Below are 22,885 nucleotides of genomic sequence, written 5' to 3'. Positions count from 1 at the left end.
TACTTGGAAATAGCAAGAATGCTTATGCTGGGAGAGAAAAAGTGAAAAAACTTTATGAGTAAAAGACCAGCAAAAGAAAACAGTGGGCAGACACTTCAACTGGAAAGTTTGATAGTAAACTCAGAAAAGCACTTACCTTTTTCAGAGAATGTGTCCGATAAGATACAATGGCCTTCATCAATGCTTTGTTTAATATATTAATAGCACTTAACTCTGAATATTATTTTCAACTATTTTAAGACAAATTCGGTAAATAGAGCTTTCAAATACTTTATTGAAATATGAAAGGCCATTAATGATTCAAAAAAGCTTTTTCAAAAAAGACTCTGATAAAGAAACATGCATACATAATTCATATATATTTAGGATTATTCCAGAATGAACAAGTTAGAGTGAAAATTAGATACACCTATTAAAATTTAAACCCAAACGACAAATAAATTATCTAAACATACGCATTTTGATTTGAAAGTCGGCTTTCCAAATTCCTTCACAAGTTAAAGTGGTGCTTTTACTTCTAGAAACGGTAAATGGCCCACAATACATTATTATAGCCCGATTCCACCTTTGCACTCTCATTGCATCCATGTCAAATGCTCATACACCAAATCTTGCCAGTGCACGGAGAGTAGCTCTGTCTCTTGGCAGCTCATCAAGCCCGCCCCCCACTCATGTACAACCCAGAATTCCAATGTATTAGTTTATAATAGAACTTCACATTTTCCTATGGACCATGGACCAGAGTATTTGTCTTGACTCATTCTGCCTCCGACAACAGATCTACCTACACAGCGGAACCTCACATAGACCGTGCTTCTCACCTTTTATTGACATCTTTTGGTCTTTCCCTGTTACCTTTTTTTAATTGTTACTGTTTTCTTGTCCAACTAGACAGCAAGCCGCCTGAGCACAGTGGCTGGGTGCATTTATCTCTGTACCCCAGTGCCTATATTGTGTTTGGTGAATAAATTCTAGGAGCCCCGAAACGATACAGAATCAAATCACAAAAGTCATGAAAATATAAATGTGAGAAAAAATATAAATATCTGTCACTGTGTAAAATCTTGACTCTCCCTTAGGTTGCCATCACTTGAACTGTTAAAAAAACAACGTAACCGTAAGGTTTCCAGTGTTCTTGGGCTACCAAATAGGGAGACCGCTTGCATAGCCGTGGGCAGGAGCTTCCTTTCAAATCAAGGTTTTACATGGAGTACTGACAACTGGGGCAGAGGTAGATGAAAAATCCTACAATATCAAATATACTAGACGTTGAGAACATATTTTAAATGACGGGATTTTTAAATTCCAGATTGGGCTATGGGGTCCTCTATCCGGCATCAGAACACTAGGCGAAAAGGTTGCTTTCAGAATTAAAGAGCAATTCTTCACACTTTATCCAGTACTCTTTTTAACACACAGGGCACAACTCATAAATCCCCGAAGACCCTACACCACCAGAGCTAGTGGAGAGCGTAATACCTAATTAGAACCACACAGGACAAAGACAAGGGACACAAATCGGCTTCCTGCCATCTAACCAAGCAAGACATTTTAAAAGCAGTAGCTGTCAAATAATATTTCACTAAAAATGGTGCTTTTGAGAAAAACTGAGGATTATTTTTATTTATATTTGGCAAGAATTGACATTTATCTTTTATAAAGTATCGTTATGTTTTGAATCATTTTCCCATTTGAAAATATAACTGAAAATAACCTCATTTCGAAGCTCCTCATTATTGGCAAAGTCCATTTCAGCTTTTACATCATGCTAGATACTTCCATTACAGGACTATGATGGCTTTAGAAATATATTTGCAGCTCACTGAACTGTATTATCTACAATATATAAGACTTAGCATATATTTAAATTATAGAAAATAAAGTACAAAATATTTGATTTTTCTTCATGGTGCTTTCAGGAAGACATCAGGATCTTCTCTTCTCCCTAAAGAAAAATAATCGTGAAAATCAAGAAAAGATAAACTCACAAGCTATTAAAATTACAGGTTAACTCAAACTTGTAACCATAAAATTTCCAACGGCATAAAGCTCACAAAGATATAACCCAGTGATACAGCTCAAGCAACCTGAGTACTTAAAACTGAGTTCTAAAGAATAGAACAGTTTGCAATCATAACGGGTAATCTGTAAATTGGAGTTCTATTTACATCCCTATTATAAAGGCTAACTACTCATTAATTTAATTCAGCACTTAAGTCTAATTGTCAATTTATGCCTGAGCCTGGGTCCCTGTCAAAAAAGGACCTGACAGCTCATTTTTCTAATCATAAATATTTATTGTTTCAATCAAGGCATATCCTCTTACTCCAAACAAGTGATTAACCCCTTTCAGTAGATGAATAGGCAATCACATATCTGCAGACATTGACCAGTATTCTGTCGCTAGCTTGATCCATACACTAAAGTACCTTTGCTCAGGAGATGTAACAATGTGTGCCTGTAGAATAATAAAGTGTACTAATTTAGTTTCCTCCTCTACAATAAAGTGTCATTAATTCAAGCACCACAAATTCAGAAAGCAGGATCACGTGGACCACGCATGTTTAACATTAGCCTTTCCAAGCCTGAAGGAGAAAATAGTCTACCAATCACAGGTAAGGGACAGCCCAGGTGTTTTCCAAACTGTCCCGTCTTTCAAATGTTTTGTGCCCAAATTAGTGAAGTGAAATGGTACTTCTGCCTTGACAAAAGGGTCGAGAGAGAACATGACGGGAAAAGAGAGGTTTACATGTTGTGGGCTCATCGAATTTCTTACATTTTCCCGGAGTTTTGTTAAAAGCTCACAGTATAGCATATTGAAATCATAGCCTGTGAAGAGTCCCCTCTCGCTCGGTTGGCTGGCAACACCTAACTTCCCCACTGCATGTTTCTAAAGAATTTCCCATAACCATATATTTATGAACAGGTTGACTCATAACCCCGAGCTGCCAAGCAAGCCCTGTCGAAAATCAACGGTAAACCATACCTGGAGTACCTTGTGCACTTCTAACTGAGCACTTCTTCTCAACTGGATACTGCAGAGGTATTACAATACCTTGATCTGGCTTCTGAAATGCTGAAATGAGATTTTTTATTTTCCGGAAAAATCTTTTATGAACCCCAGGTGCTGTCTGGAAAATAAAAGGCCAAGCAAATTATTCACCTACCTCCTAATAATGACACAAATAAGCATACAAAATGTGGGAGGGATGCATAGAGAGGTAACATTTGTGTAACTTGTTCAAATATTTGAAAACATAAGGAAGAAGGAAAAACAACAGTTCTAGAAGAGCTTACTTTGGTTGGCTGAATTTCCCTGCAAGAGGAGCTAATGAGCTGTCATTTCAGTTCTCCCAAGGGTGGTATTAGTTTGTACAAGCTCTTGCTCCTCGCCCTGCCCTTCCTGCCTGCTACCCATCATACATCCCGAGCCTCTGAGGGTATACAGGCCATTACCCACAATGAATGCACCAACAGAGAGAATGCAGTTAAACACAGAAAAAAGCACAGATCATACAGGTCATTAATAAAAAGCCTGAAAAACCAAACCAACAACAACAACAACCCATCCTCCCTGTCATCATTCCACAATAAAAATGCTCCACAGGAAATTAAAAATTGACCGTTACGGGACACACAACATATCGCTAGTTAGTCCCTAGACTCTCACCTCACAATGTGTCCTGCCTCATCCTTCATTAAATTTGTTCCTCCTTGGGACACTTCCCTATCCTCCCCCAAATTGCTCTCTGCCAACACTTCACCGTGACAAGGTTTTCTCTATGACACGAAAATGAAAGACTATATAAGGTCACCTTTATTTATTTGTTTGTTTTCTTTTGAAGAGATCATTATTTGCAAGTGACTATTAAAATGTATTCCTTTCCTGACATCAATTCTCTTGCAAAGGAACTGCTGAAAACGACAATTTCCTGCAAAAGCTTGTGAGCTCAGCTTTAGGCATCAACTCAAAACTGTCATTTTACATAAAATAAAATAGTATTGCTATAAGCAATTGAACAATGACTAGTTTTTTTTTTTTTTTGAAAGCTGTTTTTCAGCTCTTCCATCTGGAAGATTTTTGAGGTGGGAGCTGTTTGTTTGTTAGCAGTTAATGAGAAAACGTGAAGGCTGGCATGCAAACTTTAGCCAACTCGACTAAAAGCTGAAGACAGCATGCCGTCCATAGTAACTCAGTCATTTCCCACACTGGGGCAAGTCATTTTTCTTTGAAAGCACCGAAAAAATTCTTTTTAGCTTTAAATTAGTGCCCACTCATAGGCTCACACAGCTTGGAGCCTCAGTAGATGTAGAACATTCTCTCAGTGCCACTCCTATAGTCAAAAACACCTTCCCAGAATTTGGGGCACCTGAGTGGCTCAGTCTGTTGAACAGTCGACTCTTGATTTCAGCCCAGCTCACAATCTCGGGGTTGTGGGATGGAGCCCTGCATCGTGCCCCACATCGGGCTCTGTGCTCAGCAGGTAGTCTGCTTGAGATTCTCTCTTTCTCTCTCCCTCTGCCCCTCTCCACCTGCACTCTAAAATAAATAAATAAATCTTTAAAAAAATTTTAAAAAGCACCTTTCCAGGACTCAACTTGAGACCTCATCCAAAATACCATGGCTATTCTTACAGAGCTCCAAACAGTTCTTTGGCTCCAAGAGAATCTCTAAATTGCACAGGCAGGTCATAGGCACAAAATGCCTCCTTATATTTTCTTTCCTTATGGCACTTTTTCAATTTCTAGATCGCAGGACCCAGTCTTTTGTCTTTCAGGCCAATATCCACAATGAATTCACCAACAGAGGGGATAAGACCAAACAGTTTCTAGAGAAGTTAGAGTCACCAACCAGAAGAGAAACTGCTCACTCCCCCAGTGTGGAAATATTTCAAACCACACATCTTTTTAGCTGTTCTTGTGGCTTATAAAACCATTTATCAACAGAAGCATCTTTTTTATGGGGACTTACATGCAGTTAACACTTGATTATCCACACAAACAGAAGGAATAATAGCACTAGATGTACAATCTGAATTTGGGATATAATGTTTCACTGGCAAATGACTGTCCTAATTTATAGAGTTTTCCTTAGATTAATAAGTAAAATTATTTAGCATCTACCGATGATCAAACATCCAGAAAAGCCCAAAGGCACTGAAGTCAATAAGGGGAGGTTAGTACATCTTCTTTACAATACACTGATGACAATGCACATATTAGTAAAGGATAGTTGATTGGGTGTAAAATTCTCTAAATTAACAATTTAGCAAAATTCTACTGAGTCACAGGAGATAAGTTAATACACTAGGCAATGATAAAACCTAAAAGTCTATCTAAAAGTAGAAATTCACATGGGGGTGCCTGGGTGGCTCAGTCTGTTACATGCCTGCCTTCGGCCCATGATCCGGGGGTGCTGGGATCTAGTCCCATGTTGGGCTCTCTGCTCAGCAGGGAGCTTGCTTCTCCCTCTCCCTCTGCCTGCCACTCCCCCTGCCTGTCCTCTTTTACTATCTCTTTGTCAAATAAATAAAATCTTTTTTTAGTGTATAAATTCATATAATATTTGTCTTTCATAATTTGGTGGATCCAGCGTTCAAATTTCATCCCACTTTTTGAAACAAATCTCAGATCTACTTAGATTTCTAGCACAATCTTTGCACAGAGGATAGAATGTTACTGCCATGATTTTTCCTGTAGGGTGGCAAACTAAAGCATTGTTCCAAAAGGCAGTATAAATATCTGTCATTTAACCAGTTTTGAGAATATATTTACCACAAGAATTGTACCACTGACAACTCCCATTCTGCTACTGAACTCAGCTATTGTTCATATTTGCACATTTCTCATACTGCCATCTCTTAGTTATCCATGGAAACATGTTTTGGATCACAGCTGGTCTTCAATATGCTCTAGAGAAATTTCTTACAGTCAGGTGATATGAGCTCTGAGAACACACACTAGTTTAATATTCCCTTAGCAAAAACATAACTAAGAAAGCAAATTTAGTAGATAGAAAAAATGCAATATGCATTACAAAAATAAATATAAAGCATTTTTTTAAAAAAACTGTTTTCCCTTTGGAAAAAACATGCCAATCTTCTGCTCTCTTGGTGCAGATAATTACAATATCATTATATAAACGGGGTCAGACCAGACAACAGGATGAAAGGACATTTATGTTCAATAAGCCCTTTCTTCCTTAACATGATCACAATCATGTAACAATCTGCATATGATGTTATATTTGAACTAGAAGAAAACAAATTTAAAGACAAGATTAGCTAAACCCTAATAAATTAAGACATTTTCCATAAAGAATACTCTTCAGCAGCTTAAGGCTACTTCTCTGGGGAGAAGGGCTATTTCTAATCAAAGTATATACAAATATATACGTCTATATCACACACAACTATTCTTCATAATAAATGAAATTTAATTTCTTATTCAGTCATCTCTGCAGTGCTGCAGAGAATTTTAAAATATAAATGGGTAAAAGTCATTTTGATTAGAAGTGTTACTGCTTTGCCTGTAATTAGTATTACAGTATTAATTATCTGTGATGATTATAAATTAATTATTATTATTACTTACTTATTTATTTATTTATTATATAAAGCAACAACATGTTTGAAAACATGCCCTAATTCATCTCTGTAGTTCAAAACATTTGTAGTCTACAACTTGGGCTTTCTAATTTACTGATGAATTTGTAAAGGTTAGAGCTATTTTAATTTTTTTGAAGTCTAGACTTTAGAATTTCTTAAACTCATAGATTGAGTTATTAACAGAGGTTGATATTTGCATTTATGTTTTCAAACAACTCATAATGAAGTGCTTTCATTACAAAGACAGGCTGTTTCTTTCTCAGAAATCAAAGAAAAAATTTGAGGTCAAAATTTCAGTTGTAGAGACCTGTACATTGGTAACATGCGATATACTACCCTGTTATGTGGAAATAGATTCACTCTGCAGGCATTATGTGTAATGGTATAGTGACTCTCAAATGTTTTCAAAGCCATCAGAACCCATTTTTCTAATGAAATCTTATTTGAGCCCCAGTTGATAAGCAAAAGTGAATCACTCAGATCAAAGATGAATTGGGGACCCAAAAGCATACCCACTTTTGTCCTCCTCTCCCTCTGTGCACCACCCCTGGCAACCCCAAGGCACCCAGGTAGAAGAACCTTAAGATTTTGCAGAGCATACCTTCAAAACCACTGTAATGCTTCCTCTAATTTTATCTGCCTACCCATGTCCTTTCCACATGGCCCAGCTGGGAGTCTTGCCTCCACACAAAGAGCAATCTTGATTACTAGTATTTGGAAAATCCTCCCTTCTTTGAACTCCTATGCTAGATAACATAGCATAACATTGTTATGCTAGACAATAATCATGTTGTCCAGAGTCTGGGTGAGTTCACATTTTTGAGGGCTTACTATGTACCAGGTCCTGTGGCTAAGAGCTTTTTTTTATATGCATTATCTCATTTAATCTCCAAAATGAGCCCTATGGGGCACTTGGGTGGCTCAGTCGGTTAAGCATCTGCCTTCGGCTCAGGTCATGATCCTGGGGTCCTGGGATCCAGGCCCGAATTGGGCTTCCTGCTCAGCAGGGAGCTTGCTTCTTGCTCTTCCTCTCCCTCTGTCTGACACTCCCCCCAACTTGTTCTCTCTCTCTCTCTCTCTCTCTCTCTCTCTCTCTGTCAAATAAGTAAATAAAATCTTTTTTAAAATGAGCCCTATGAGTGAAGAACTATTTTTAGGCTAATTTTACAGATGAAGAAATTTGTTCAAAGTTAAGTAACCTGCCCAAGGTTATACACCTGTCAGGGAGGAGGAGGTATCAGACCTGGAATCCAGATCTATGTGAGGACAAACTCAGCTCTCACATCACTGTTTAATTCATGTTGTATCTCCCCGAGGGTATTACAGGCTCTTAGAAAACAGGAGTCATGTTGTTTAATCCACCATAGAACCAACGCTCATATTGGTATCATCTGGTAAATAATTGCTTATTTAACCATTTTACACATTTTGTATACGCTTTCTAAAATTTTGCATAGGCACTAAAAGTTTGACACAATCCTTCAACTTTTGTATATTTCACCCAAAGTGAGACTGTTCTATACAATGGTGGCTGAACAGAACTGGAACAAAAATCCTCTAAAGCCTTCTTAATGATCCATGAACAATTTTGGGTTGGAGCTTCAGTGATTTGAATTTGATGAATATTTGGGGAATGTAGGATTTGACAACTCTTTTATAAAACCAACCTAAACTTCAAACACCTTCCCATTACCCCCAGAAACAAAAAATAAATTAAAGAGCTGTACCTCAGCACTCCAAGAACCTGTTTCTGTCTGGGACACTCGGTATGTATAAATATAACCTTGATACCTGTGAAAGAAGAAACTTCCATTACTGAAAAATTCCAAAAGAATAACAGCTGCTCTAAATTTGAGCTTAACTATTCCACATAAATGTTACATATATTGGGACACATATATGGCACCATTGCATTCATAGGAAGAAAGTCTTGGGGGATCTAACTTGCTTGCATATTATTATCTGGGTAATCACAATTGTTAGAGTGTTCTTTATCTTTTCCCTTTTTTAAAATAAGGGAACTCACACTCCTAAGGGTTTGTCTAGTTGAGAGACTGGACAGAAAGAAAATAGAGACCTGTTATAATTGGTAAAAATCATGGATTATTGAATAGATTGAACAAAGTGTAGTCATGTTACTTTTAAGTACATATAGAGCTTTAAGCTGAAAAATATTTCACTGGGATAAAGTACTATCAGGTGCACTTCATAGTAGTAATAATATTAATTATAAATATAATAAAAATAATACTATGTTTCTATAACACAACTATTATGGTTACTTTACAGTATAATAGAGTAAGAAAACAAATTTGAATTAAAAAAAAAAGACTCCTGAGGCACCTGGGTGGCTCAGTCAGTTAACCATCCAACTCTTGGTTTCAGTTCAAGTTATGATCTTGGGATCATGGGATGGAGTCTTCTGTCTGGCCTTGCACTCAGGACAGTCTACTTGTCCCTCTCCCTCTGCCACTCCCCCCACACCCCCACCGCCCACCACTTGCTCTCTCTATCTCTCCCTCTTGCTCTCTCAAAAATAAAGAAATAAATTTAAAAAAAAAAAAGAACTCCTGATCTCTCTCTCCCTCTCCCTTTGCCCCTGCCCCCCCAAATGAATAAATAAATCTTTTTAAAAATGTGGTTTTAATTATTATATCTTTAATCAATATCCATCAGTACCGATTACCTAAAGGACAAAAATCATACATCTAAAACACTATAATCAAGTTCATTCCATTTGAGAAATCAAAAAAAATTCGATTTAATTGCTGGTGTCATTATAGGAAATGTTTCATTTTTGTTATGAAGGTTTGCCAGCACACTTAGATCATATAGAAAATAGCTTGATATATGCACATATATAACATATGCAAAAGAAATATAAAATATTACATTGTTAAAGACTTTTGTTTTTGAAACTATAAATTCTACCTCAAAGTCCACTGATCAAGTAAGTACTCTATAGGGAACAAGGGAGGGCTTTGTTTTCCATTTTTCACCATGGGAACTTAAAACATAAGGCTTTAAGTGATTTTCTTAAGGTCATATAGCAAAATGGAGATAGAATTGGACAACTAGCATAGGTCCTTAGTCCCATTTTGCCTATGGGAGGTGATTAATGGCAGTAATTCAGTATCATTAAAGGTGATGTGGAAATGCATTATTTAAAATCTCAGCAGTGATGCAAGCCAAATCGTCAGCGACTAGTTTTCACTTTCTAAAACAGCGAGTCTCTAAAAAATACAAAGAATCTATCTCCCTACTATCATTCAGCCTCATTTAGTCAAAATAAATGAGTCTGTTTTGAAAATTGTTTCCTAACGAATCTGATCTTATCTCACTTTCAGTTAAGCAGCAGGAACCTGAGTACCACTTCAAAAGCCCTTACCTCCTTCAGTCTCTGAACCACCTGGTGTCAGTGGCACCTAAAACTTCTTGCAATTAACCCATCTAATATTAAGAATTTCCTACTCCCCCGCCCCTCAGATTTCTGAATGAGCAGAATCATTTCACCCCTCAACTAAGCCAGTAGTTCATCTCTTCCACTTTCAGGTCACTGAAGTAACTGACCCAGGATCCCTTGAAGTCAACTCTCATTTCCCGATGGCCTGGATGGAAAGATCCAAAACAGTACCATCCAAATTACACTGCAAGGGTAATGTCCTCATCATCACCTGGGAACTTGTTACAAATGTAGGATCTCGGGCCCTGGCCCAGAAGTGCTGAATCAGAATGTGTAGTTTTACAACATCTCCAGGTGCTTTGTAAGTCAAGTTATGGATGTGCTGATTCAAACGCAGAAAGAATGCCCACACCTTATTGGGAGTATTGATGGCAATTCAGCCAAGTCAAGCTGGCTTCTTTCACTCACCAAGGGCACTTCTGGGCCACCTCCTCCATAGTCATTCAGTCTCTCCCTTAGGAACTAAAAGTACACTGATTGTGAGGAGCACTGAGTAATGTACAGAAGTGTTGAATCATTCTATGGTACACCCAAAAGCAATATAACTCTGTATGTTAACTATATACCTATAAAGATTTTTTTTAATTTCAAAATAAGTAAAAATCTTTAAGGAAAAAATAAATATAAGCTGAAGCTTTTTCAATTGTTTCAGTCTTCAGAGAGCAGTGTTTCTGAACCATGTACTTCCTCTTCTCCAACAGAATTTCATTGTTTTGTTTTCTGTTGCTTGAGTTATGAAATAATCATTTTAAAATATAAAATTAAACTAAAATATTGAATATGTTTTCTCAAACTACACATGCTCTCTCCTCATCCACTGAAAAATCACTGTTCTAGAAAAAAATTGGAAATAAAGTTATAAAAAGAGCTATAAAATTGTGCATATTTTTAACCTAATGAATGACCTTGCTTATCTTCACTACACTCCAAGGAATCAATGGATAAAGCAATTTCACAGAGATTTTCATACTAGTTCTATTTCAGTGGTGAAAAAAATAGAATTAACCTGAGTACCCCTAAATAAGGAATGTCATTCAAAATAAGAAAATGGCAGTAGAAAGAACCATTCAAAATAATACCGAAGTATTTTTCAAAAAATGTTAAGCACATGGGTTATGTTAAAATAAATTATGATATGTGAAAGAAGTGAACACACAGAGACACCACTCTGATTACAACTATTCAGAACCATACTTGTATGTATACAAACTAGATGTAAGTTTAAACTAATATAAATGCATCCTTGCATATTAATTTTTCCTATAAAGTTATATAAGTAACTACTAACTTTTTTAAAGAAAAGGAAATAAAATTACAATTTGGTGCTTTACAAATCTATTCTAGCCAAGTCACAAATCAGAAAAATATAATTTATGTTTAAAAACCATTACATCCCTTTCAGGATTATCTTTCCTCTGGCTCCTTCCATTAATACAGACAAACCAAGAATGCTATGTAATTTTAAATTCCTTCCTCCATCAAATCTTTTGTCAGACTTGTCAATTAGCTTGGAATTTAAAATTTATCCTGGAAGAAAAATCTAGTAAATCAATAATTGGTAGAAAACAGAGGCTTTTTTGTTGCTGTTGTTGTTACTGACATTAATTTTAACTAGAATTTTGCATTTTAATGACTACAAAGCATGTGTTGATTCAGGCCCTGCTAATATTAAAATTTGCCTTCATTTTTTCAAAAGCTGTCCCAACTCTTTAAAAAGTTCTCTGGTTAGAAATGAACCAGAAGAAAGCAACCTGATTTAGTTCTTATTTTCTCAAGGGGTCAGTGTTAGGGACAGATCTTGGTTTAGAACTAACAAAACCACATCAGTTCCTTCTTTATACCACTTCAAGGACTACACAAAAGTTTAGTTACACTTGCCTTCTTCATGACACTGCAAATAAAAACAAGCTAGTGCCCAGTCTTGTCTATACAAAGCAATGCTATGCACAAAATTCAAGGCACAATTAAAATGTGACTGATTTTAAAACAAATATTTCAGAACTTTTATACCCAGAATAATGGTATCCTGTACAAAGCTATCATTATTGAGTCAAGATTCTGAGTCAAGATTCTGAGTCAAGAGATTTCTGAATTTTCTATGGCAGTATCTTCATTTTTTCAGACTGAACTTGAATTTTCAGAACCATCAAGTCATTCACCTTCAAGTCTGATGGGAAAACTATGTAAACCAGTTTCGATGAGTCATGACAATAAATATAATCTCTTCTTCCCCTGAGTATTCATGTACTCCTATGATGCTCTGGCTTAGTATTGCAATTATTTGTAGATCTTTTATTTACATTAACAAATGCCTCCTACATGTTAGCTTTATAAATTAGCTAATAATCCTCTGAGGATTATTAACCCTATGCGGTAAGTACTATTTTTTACTACCATTTCCCTTTTCACAGATAAGGGACCCGAGGTACAGAAAGTTTAAGTAACTTGCCAGAAGTAAAATAGCTAGTTTAGAGTCGAATTGGTATGCACCCAGAGAGTTTGGATGAAAGAGCTAGGCTCTTAACCATCTTTCCATGCTGCCTCTCTCTTATACCACCGGTAATAAATTGGTCTTAAGGTGATTCCAAAAGCATGGTTCTCAAAAAGGGAGGGAGTCTGCTTGGCCTCAGGGCTGGAAGTATCCAATGAGGGGGCGAGGGAAAGAAGAGGCTGGCTGAAAGAGGCCAGCTGAGGAGAGCCCAAAAAAGATCAACTCAGACTTCCCCTTCACATACGCAAATGACATCCTCAAATTAATCTCGCAACTTTAATTTCACATGGCCAGCCAGAATCAGCACTTGACTTTGATTTACTGCTTGTGAATTGTCCATTTGGGGGTTTATGTGATGCAACTTTAATCTTAGGCTGGCTTTCAGGTTTGTTCTGCCATTAAGGGATGGTACTCAGAAAATCCAAAATAATTCTGTTGACCTAAATTACCATGGAGATAAATGCGGCACCAACACACACATATCCAATTGTAATCAAAAACTAACTGTAAATTAAGTCATAATTTCTCATTCTTTTGAGTTCTTTGCTACAACGTTCTCCTCTATTTCAACTGATAAACTGGAACTTTATTTCGTCACTGCTCCTTCCCCCATTTCTCCAGTTCAATGGTTTGATAGGCACTTTATTCCCAGTCATCCCTTAAATCTCAGAGGACAAAAAGATAATTATCTTTTTATCTAAAGACATATATGTCAAATGACTTCATTAGGTGTCCTTGCAACTAAAGAATCTAATAGCATTCCTGCTTCCAAATCTTCCATTGGATAGGTAGCAAACAAAGTCAGAGCTGTATAGGAGGATGCTAATTATGGAAATAAACTATTTCTGCAAACTAATTGTTTTAAATATTTTAAATAGGTTTTTCTCCTCCTATCATCATCAAACTATCCCAGTGGACATGTAGGACTTTCCCAATGGCTATCTACATTGAGAGTGAGAAGGGAAGAAATGTGAGAGTCCAAGTATAACTTAGAAGAAACTTAATATACCTAGAAAACCAAAAAGAATAAACTACACTAAAATAAAATAAAATAAAACTATTTGAATTAATAAGAGCCTTTGGTACACAAGATGAATACAAGAAAAATAGGTAAATTTAGTAGCTTTCTTAAGCAACAGAAAATATGGTGGAAGAAGAAAACTCTATTTACAATAGAAACAAAAAAAATCGACACACACATTCATACACACAATGATTAGAAATTAACTTAAAAACTGTGCAAAACCTATAGGAAGAAAACTATAAAACTTTATTGATAGACATAAATTTTTAAAATTAATAAATGGAGAGATATATCCGGTTTTTTTATGAGAAACTACGTTCTTTAAAGATGACAATTCTTAATTTATTAATGAGTTTAATGTAGTCCCAATGGGATTTTTTTTAATTTGACAAAATTATTCTATATTTCATCTCAAAGAACCAATAAGTAAGAATTGCAAATAATTGGGGCGCCTGGCTGGCTCAGTCAGTGGAGTGTGTGACTCTTGAGCTCAGGGTTGTGAGTTCGAGTCTCATGCTGGGTGTGGAGATTACTTAAAAATAAAATCTTTGGATAAAAAAGAATAGCAAAGTATTTAAATGTATTAAACATTATCATACTATAATACTAGTAATACAAGAATAAATAGATCAGTTGAGCCAAATAGATGGGAAAGAATAACTGTTATTGTTAGAGTTTAATATATGGTAAAGGAGGCTAGGAAATCAATGAGGAATGGCGTTCTATTTGTAAATCATACTGGGACAATTGTTAGCTAAAATCAAATCAAAATCAAATAGATCCCTTCTCTACATCAAAATGAAATTCCAAACAGAATTGAAGAGTTAAGTGTAAACTAACCAAACTGTAAATTGAAAACAAAAACTAAAGTGAAGTTGTATGACATCTCTGGAGAACTTTCTAAGCTGGGAAGCAAAGGAGGAAATTATGCACAAAGGAAATAAGAGACAGATCTGACTACCAAAAATGTTAATTTTTTGTGTATCAGAGAGAAGTAATGGTAAACATCAAACTGAGAAAAGGTACTTGCAACCGACGAAGGATTAGTATATAAAAATTCATAATGTATTAAGAATAATAGTAGGGGGATCCCTGGGTGGCGCAGCGGTTTGGCGCCTGCCTTTGGCCCAGGGCGCGATCCTGGAGACCCGGGATCGAATCCCACATCAGGCTCCCGGTGCATGGAGCCTGCTTCTCCCTCTGCCTATGTCTCTGCCTCTCTCTCTCTCTCTCTCTCTCTCTCTGACTATCATAAATAAATAAAAATTAAAAAAAAAAATTAAAAAAAAAAAAAAAAAAGAATAATAGTAGGATCCAAATGGTTAAATGGCAAAATGCACAAAGAGCCAGTTTATGAGCAAGGAAATACAACAGCTTACCAACCATATAAAAGACACTCGCTCACTAATCAAAGAAATATGAAATGAAGAGTGAGACACCAAATTTCAAGGAGAACTTTTGTACAGTATACCCATTTCTTGGGAAGCTATAGTGAAATGGACAGTCTCATGCATTACTGATGAACATATAAGTAAACTGGCATAACCATTAGGAAAAATATTTGGTGATCATATATATATCAAGAATCCTAAGCTCTCAATGTTTTCTAACCTGGAAATTGCACATCTTGAAATTCATTATAAGAAAGTAATCATAAATACAAGGAAATCTTTATGGACTAAAATAAGAAACATGATGACATTTGTAACTGCAAAGAAAAATGAAATTATTTAAATGTCTAAAAATAGGTGATTGGCTAAGGAAAATATAGTACACTCACTGGCTGAACTATCACGTAACCATTAAAAAATGATGTCTTAAAATCATTTGTAAGAATATTATATATGAATGGCGTTTTTTTCATATTAAATGGAAAATGCAGTTGAATACAATACACACTTGTGTGCTCAGAAAGAAATTTATTTTATTAAAATATGGAAGAAAATTCACTTAATTTTCAACAATAATTGTCTTTAGGTTATAAAACTGTAGATGATTTCTCTCATTTCCATTCTTACATTTTTAAATTTTCTATAGAAGAATAGGCATTAGGAACTATTTTTAAAGACTCATTATACAAAAATCTGCATTTATGTATTGAAAATAACTGAAAGGAAAATTCACTTTAAAGGAAAGTGAACAAATCTGTAAATGAAAAACTTCTTGAGTACTTTATGAGATCCAATGTTCCCAAACTGAACAGAGGGAAAAGCCATATCTAAAGGCCGTTATTGGGGGCTCAGAACCAGGGAAAGGAGCAAGCACAGTTTGAAAGTAGAGTTTAAAATAAAGTTTGACGACTTCCCATTCAGTTTTCCCTCCCTTCCCCTATGATCCTCTGTGCTGTTTCTTATATTCCACATTTGAGTGAAGCTATATGATAATTGTCTTTCTCCAATTGACTTATTTCGCTCAGCATAATTCCCTCCAGTTCCATTCACTTTGATGTAAATGGTGGGTATACATTCTTTCTGATGGCTGAGTAATATTCCATTGTGCGTGTGTGTGTGTGTGTGTGTGTGTGTGTGTGTGTGTGTATTACATCTTCTTTATCCATTCATCCATGGGGTAATTGGGTGATGGGCATTAAGGAGGACACATGACGTGATGAGCACTGGCTGTTATATGCAACAGATGAATTATTGAACTCAACATCTGAAACTAATGATGTACTTACTATATTTTGGCTAACAGAATTTAAACAAATAAAAATAATAAAAACAGATAAAAGTTTGAAATAATACATAATGTATTATTTCTATAATACAAATGCAGAAACTAAAGCTCAACCAAACTTTCTTGGATAATGGGAGAAAATAAAAGATAGAATGAGAAACTACTCTGAGTGAACTCTACAATCAATTCATGTTCGTTAGCTGTATCTTATTGTTCTTATGCATATGACACCATTCACATTGTCATTTCTACTGCATATCATAAGCATACAAATTTGGGGTTGAAATGAGTACATATTTTATTTCAAAATAAAATTTGATTTTTGTTACTACATCGTAGTACTAAAATGGGGGCATGAAATATTTACGTTTATCAAAAGGGACCCGTGGCTCAAAAAGATTGAGAAACTCTCATAAAGGACAATGTATCTTTGTCTCTTTCCTCTGTAGCACAGTCTGGCAATCACACTCTAAGACTTGAGGCCCCAGTGTGCCCGTCAAAAGACATGCTAGGAGACTCCCAGTTTGCCTACTACCATCTGCTACTTCACAAGGTTTGGGTGGAGAACTTAGAGTCATAAAAACTGCATTTATGCAAGATTCACTTTGGGTAAAAACTTAAATGTTTAAGAAATCCCCACTCTGCCTAAGTTAATTCCTTATGTGGTCTTGGCCTACATAGGCAAAAGGTTATCCTTTTCTTTTCTTTTTTTAAAGATTTTATTTGTTTATTCATGAGAGACTCAGAGAGGCAGAGACATAGGCAGAGGGAGAAGCAGCTCCTTGTGGGGAGCCCGATGCGGGGCTCGATCCCCGATCCCAGGATCACAACCTGAGCCAAAGGCAGATGCTCAACCACTGAGCCACCCAGGCATCCTGGTAGTCCTTTTCTTTTGCATATTTTTCCAATAGTGATCTTCAGCAGAAGGTAGGCACACATTACAATCCTTATTTAACAGGTATGAAGACCAAGACCCAGGGAAGTTGAATGACTTCCCCAGAGCCCACACCCTGGCCTGATTATCAGTCTAAAGCTCTTTGCAGGAATGCCAGGGTGGCTTGGCATTGAGCATCTGCCTTTGGCTCAGGGTATGATTCTAGAATCTGGGATAGAGCCCCACATCGGGCTCCCCACAAGGAGCTGCTTCTCCCTCTGCTGATGTCTCTGCCTCTCTCTCTCTGTGTCTCTCATGAATAAATAAATAAAATCTTTAAAATAAATAAATAAATAAACAAATAAATAAAATCTTTTTAAAAATAATAAAAAAAGCTCTTTGCAGTGAAGAAGAGTATTTGCCTTGGCAATTCATTGGTTAGTTCAAAAATATTTATTGAATGCCTACCATGTACCTGGTAACATGCCTCATCACGGCTATTATGTGCTAGCCTGTGTTCCTTGTACAGGAGACGATGTCCCTGCCTTCACTGAGTTTCAATTTTGCTGAGAAACACAGCAACACATAAGTAAACAATCAAATATCAGACAGTTTAGAGCTCCTTGAAGAAAAATAAAGCCATAGAGTATAACAGGCACAGGGAGAAGGTACTTAATTTAGATAGGGTGGTCAAGGAAGTGGTCTCTGAGGCAAGAGGCAAAAGTAATAAAGTCTAAAGATGCTGGGAAGAGAGCACAGCTGGCAGGTTTGAGAAACAACAAAGGGGCCAGCATGACTGAGTCTTTAGGTCATCTTGCCATACTGTCTCATCTTACTCCCCAGTTCAGGCTTCTTCTTTTTTTTTTTTTTTTCCTCTAGGCTAAGGGGCTGATTACCTCCTTTGTCAGCCTCTCTAAAGAAGCCCCTTTCACTTGCCCACTCCTTCCACCACATTCTTTTTAATGAAAGAATACTAGGTGGCTTTCACTGACCTTCCCAAGTTTCCACTTGGGAAAAAAATAATGTAAGCAAATCATAAAGATCTGAGCCCAAGACTCGTATCAAAAAGACAGTAAATAACAAGTGTCAGCAAGGATGTGGAGAAAAGGGAACCCTCTTGCACTTTTGGTAGGAATGTAAATTGGTGCAACAACTATGGAAAACAGTGTGGAGGGATCCCTGGGTAGCTCAGCGGTTTAGTGCCTGCCTTCGGCTCAGGGCGTGATCCTGGAGTCCCGGGATCGAGTCCCCACATCAGGCTCCCTGCATGGAGCCCGCTTCTCCCTCTGCCTGTGTCTCTGTCTCTCTCTTTGTCTGTGTCTCTCATGAATAAATAAAATCTTTAAAAAAAACAATGTGGAGGTTCCTTAAAAAAATTGGAATAGAAATACCATGATCCAGTAATTCTACTACTGGGCATTGAAACAAAGAAAACAAAAACACTAACTCAAAAAAATACATGCACCCTATGTTTATTGCACTATTATTTACAATAGCCAAGATATGGAAGCAATCCAAGTGTCCATCAACAGATGAATGGAGGGATCCCTGGGTGGCTCAGTGGTTTAGGGCCTGCCTTCAGCTCAGGATGTGATCCTGGAGTCCTGGGATCGAGTCCCACATCAGGCTCCCTGCGAGGAGCCTGCTTCTCCCTCTGCCTGTGTTTCTGCCTCTCTCTCTCTCTCTCTGTCTCTCATGAATAAATAAATAAAAATCTTTAAAAACAAAAACAAAAAAACACAAGTTATTTAAAAAAACAGATGAATGGATAAAGAAGAGGTGGTATAATATATAGAAAGGAATATTACTCAGCCATAAAAATGAAATCCTGCCATTTGCAATGACATGGATGAAGCTAGAGACTAGTGAAATAAGTCAGTCAGAGAAAGACAAATACCATATGATATCATATCTTATGATTTCACTTACATGCAGAATCTAAAAAAGAAAAATAAACAAACATACTCTTAAATACAGAGAGAGAACAAACTGGTGGTTGCCAGAGGGGAGAGGGATGGTGAGGGGATGGGCAAAACAGGTGAAGGGAATTAAGAGGTCCAAATTTCTAGTACCTTCTCACACTTCAATTAAAACAAGCTCAGCAATTTAGAAGCTTGGTTATTGACACAGGTTCAATCTGTCCCCCGCCGCCCCACCTCACCCCACCCCTGATTATAAAATAAAGAAGTCACAAAGATGAAGGGTATAACCTAGGGGATATAGTCAACAATACTGTAATAACTTTGTATGGTGACAAATGGTGACTACACTTGTCGTGGTGAGCATTTTGTAGTGTGTAGAACTGTCAAATCACTATGCTGTACACTTGAAACTAATATAACATTGTATGACAACTGTACTGCAAAAGGAAAAAAGAGATCTGAGCCCAAGAGACTCAAGTGCTTCCACATGTTCTCTTGAAGTCTTTATGATAAATAAAGATAAACTTGATATGATAAACTTAGCAAGGCCTGAGAATTGCCACAAACTTGGCTTGACTGTGTTAAAAAACAAACAATAAACAAACAAAATAAACGAAAATCATCTAATAACAGCCTCAGCATGATCTTTCTTCACAGACCCAAAAAGTACTTCACAATCTTGCAGTGTATCATTAGGTATCAAAATTACTACCAAGCATTTTCCTTCATTTTGTTTCTGACTAGAACCAACTACACAGCACAGGTGTTTCACATGTGACAAAAAGTGATCAAGCTAGGTCCTTCCTTAGAAATGTGCCATGAGTACTGAAAGAACTCGACTGGAGAAAAATACAATAATAATGATAATAGCTTACATTTACTGGACATTTATGATGTGTCAAGTCCAGTGTTAAATTCTTTACCTGCATTTGATCCTCGCCATCCTATGAGGTAGGTCGTATTATTATACTCATTTTATGGACAAGAAAACTGAAGGACTGAGAGTTTAACTTGCCAAGGTCACAAGCCTACCATCAGACTAGCACAAGATTAGGTCTCAGATCTCCCTGACTCGGAGCCCTTGAGGCAAAGATGAAGGTACATCTGATTTAAAATGGGTGTTAGACTAAGGCATGCCTAGGCAAGCGGCAAAGCTGAATCATAACAAGGGTGTTTTCCCTCCATGCCCTTTACCACTACTGTCAGTCTTAGCTTTTTATCAAGAAGGGTCCTACCTCTGAAACCCTCTGCCCCCACACACAGCTTCTCTCAAAGAAGCGAAGTAAGCAGATGCCGAGAGGCAGTTTCACTTACAAATATCCCCTGATTGGCACCCCGACCTAACCAGCATTGCACTCCTGAAGTCATGGATTCCGTTTCTTAGTCTTCTTCCTCTCCCAGAATTTGATGGTTTCCTTTGGGAGGACACCTCCAATTCCATTTAAAGGGATCTGGAGAGAGGCCTTTCCTTTCCTCAGGAGCTGGTGGCCCCAGTTTTGGCCAGTCCACCATGCCAAGGCTCCACCTAGCTGGCCTCGACTAAAGGTCAAAAGTGGAAGTTGGGAGCCTGGATCTTTCTCAGAGCAAAGGTAGATTCTAGGCTGCATTTCCCCACCCCAAAGGGCATTCTCTGCAGCTGCCACAAAAGACCCAGGGAGGCCCTTCTGGACAGTGAAGGCCCTGGGAGTGAAAGCCCCATGAGGGGCCTCAAAGCATGACCCCCTAAGCTGGACCCCGGGAAGGCCTTGGTGGGTCACATGAGCCGTGGAGGAGGCCTCGACCTCGCCTGCCTCCACCTGCACCCCCAGCCGGTGCCCTCAGTGGGCCTGGAGCCTGCGGCCACCGCGACATACTCACAGCACACACAGGCAGTACACGCCAGGGACGCTCTCGCTGTCTCTCAGCAAATAGCTGCCATCCAGCCCCGTGGCAAGCAGGAGCTTCTCCCCGGTCTCCCGGCTGATTTTGCCATGGTACACGGCTACCGCGTCCATGGCCTGGTGGACTCTTGGGCCGCTGAGGCGTGGGACAGTGGAGGGCAGATGCCACTGCTGCTGCAACCCGGCCCGGAGTCAGCCACCTGACTCCCAGTTCAGCCAGATGTGCAGAAAAAGAGAGAGGAGCACCCGAACCCGAACAACAGGATGTTGTCTCTCTGCCTTAAAACCTCCTTCTCACACTTCAATTAAAACCAGCTCAGCAATTTAGAAGCTTGGTTATTGCCACAAGGTTCAATCCCCCTCCCCGCCCTACCCTACCCCACCCCACACACAGGGTTCGGAAGGAGAAGGGAGGTCAATTGGAAGAATGTCCTGGCAAGATATGGCTTGTACTACCAGGGCAGACTCTGGCACACAGACAGGGATGCTGGCTAATGCTTCCGTTCTTACAGTTTTCCCAGGGGCCACCAGAGATGACTTAGCTTAACTAAGTTCCCAAAGGGGTTGATGATAGAGGCAAGGTGTACATGGCCTTCTTGTGGGGCAGAAACATGCTGACAGAGAATGAAAGAACCAAAAGCTCTGAGACCAAAACACAGAAACTACCAGAACTATCAGTGTGCAGTCATTCCTGAGCACAGCCCGAGGCTCCTACACAATCAGAAGTAGTCAGTGAAAAACCAACATGGGGCAAGTCTCCTTTTCTACCCTTCCTTGTCATCTTGAGCAATCTTGATCCTGAGTAAACACTGATTTTTCCTACTTTCTTGGCCAAGATCCCAGAGTGCTGATTGAGGAACAAAAATCAGTCTATGTGTGAAGACGTTCCATTTTTTTTTTATTTGATGAGCTTTCGATGAGAGAAAGCATCATTTCATTGGTGCTTTGTCTTTATGTGGACTTGTTTATGCCCTTTGATGTACAGGACCTACCTTTCAGCATTTGGGGCATAAAAGTTGCTTTAAATCACATCACAAGCGTCAATAATTTTATCCTCTGTCGTTAATAGAGTGTTTTTCCTCCAGTTGATGCTAAACTATCATTAATTTTTTAAAGCCTTTCAATTTTTATTTTCTTCTCTGAAATAAAGCATTGCTTCCATTTTAAAATGTGCTGTTAAGTAATATTTCCCCCAAACTTCCCCCTTTTTCACTGGAATAAGACTGTAATGCTTGAAGCTGGATGGTCTTCTACATTTTTCCTTTCAATTATGTAAAATACTTGTGAAACTGAAATTTAAATAACTGAAGCCAGGTGTCTGTTGCATCTCTTCCACAACTTCAACACCTAGTTCCTTGAGGGCATGGTGAGGCTGGGAGCTCAAGACTGGGAGAACAATTTCTAAATCCTCACATGCCCTACTAATGGATCGGGTGCACAGAGCTACCTTGCACCACAGCCAGATATTTGTTTGCCACCCACTAGGGTTGAGAACAATCCTCTAAGGTTTCCATGGCAGCTAGTAGTGACTCGCCTTTTTTTCTTTTTTTTTTAGTAAACTCTACCCCCGACGTGGGGCTCAAACTCATGACCTGAGGTCAAGAGTCCCATGCTCTACTGACTGAGCCCACCAGGCTCCCTGTGTCTCTCCTTCTTGATTGAACTATGCCCAGCCCTAGAATCTATCAACCTTAGTAGATGAAGTGTAAACATAAGCTTCTTACGACACCAAGAATAAACAAAGAAAATAAAACAGCATTCAAGATGATATTTGGGGGTCGCTCTGGGGAATTGAGCCAAGATTGTCTCATCATCTTTCTATCTCACTTGTTTATGGCCAAGTCCACCTTTCACCCTTCATGCTTTGGGTCAAGGAAGAAATCATTCTAATAAGTGAACGCATATGTCAACGTTAAGGTCTTGAGAAGTCAGTCTGCCCTGAGCTCT

The 22,885-nt window shown here is 38.0% G+C and overlaps 1 protein-coding gene across 1 annotated transcript; it reads right to left on the bottom strand.

The window, feature by feature from the left end:
- Window positions 1-294: 294 nt before the first annotated feature.
- On the bottom strand, window positions 295-21,208 carry SH2D1A (SH2 domain containing 1A). Its single transcript, XM_041741550.1, has 4 exons — window positions 20,916-21,208; window positions 8,336-8,399; window positions 2,987-3,131; window positions 295-1,945 (listed from the first exon to the last, which is right to left on the bottom strand). The coding sequence occupies exons 1-4, from the start codon at window positions 21,050-21,052 to the stop codon at window positions 1,905-1,907; spliced, it is 387 nt and encodes a 128-aa protein (XP_041597484.1). The 5' UTR covers window positions 21,053-21,208; the 3' UTR covers window positions 295-1,904.
- Between the last annotated feature and the right edge of the window lie 1,677 nt (window positions 21,209-22,885).

Source organism: Vulpes lagopus, chromosome X, assembly GCF_018345385.1.
Source record: "Vulpes lagopus strain Blue_001 chromosome X, ASM1834538v1, whole genome shotgun sequence".
NCBI lineage: Eukaryota > Metazoa > Chordata > Mammalia > Carnivora > Canidae > Vulpes > Vulpes lagopus.
The sequence above is the reverse complement of the archived record's forward strand: the minus strand, read 5'-3'. Positions and strand labels throughout refer to the sequence as shown.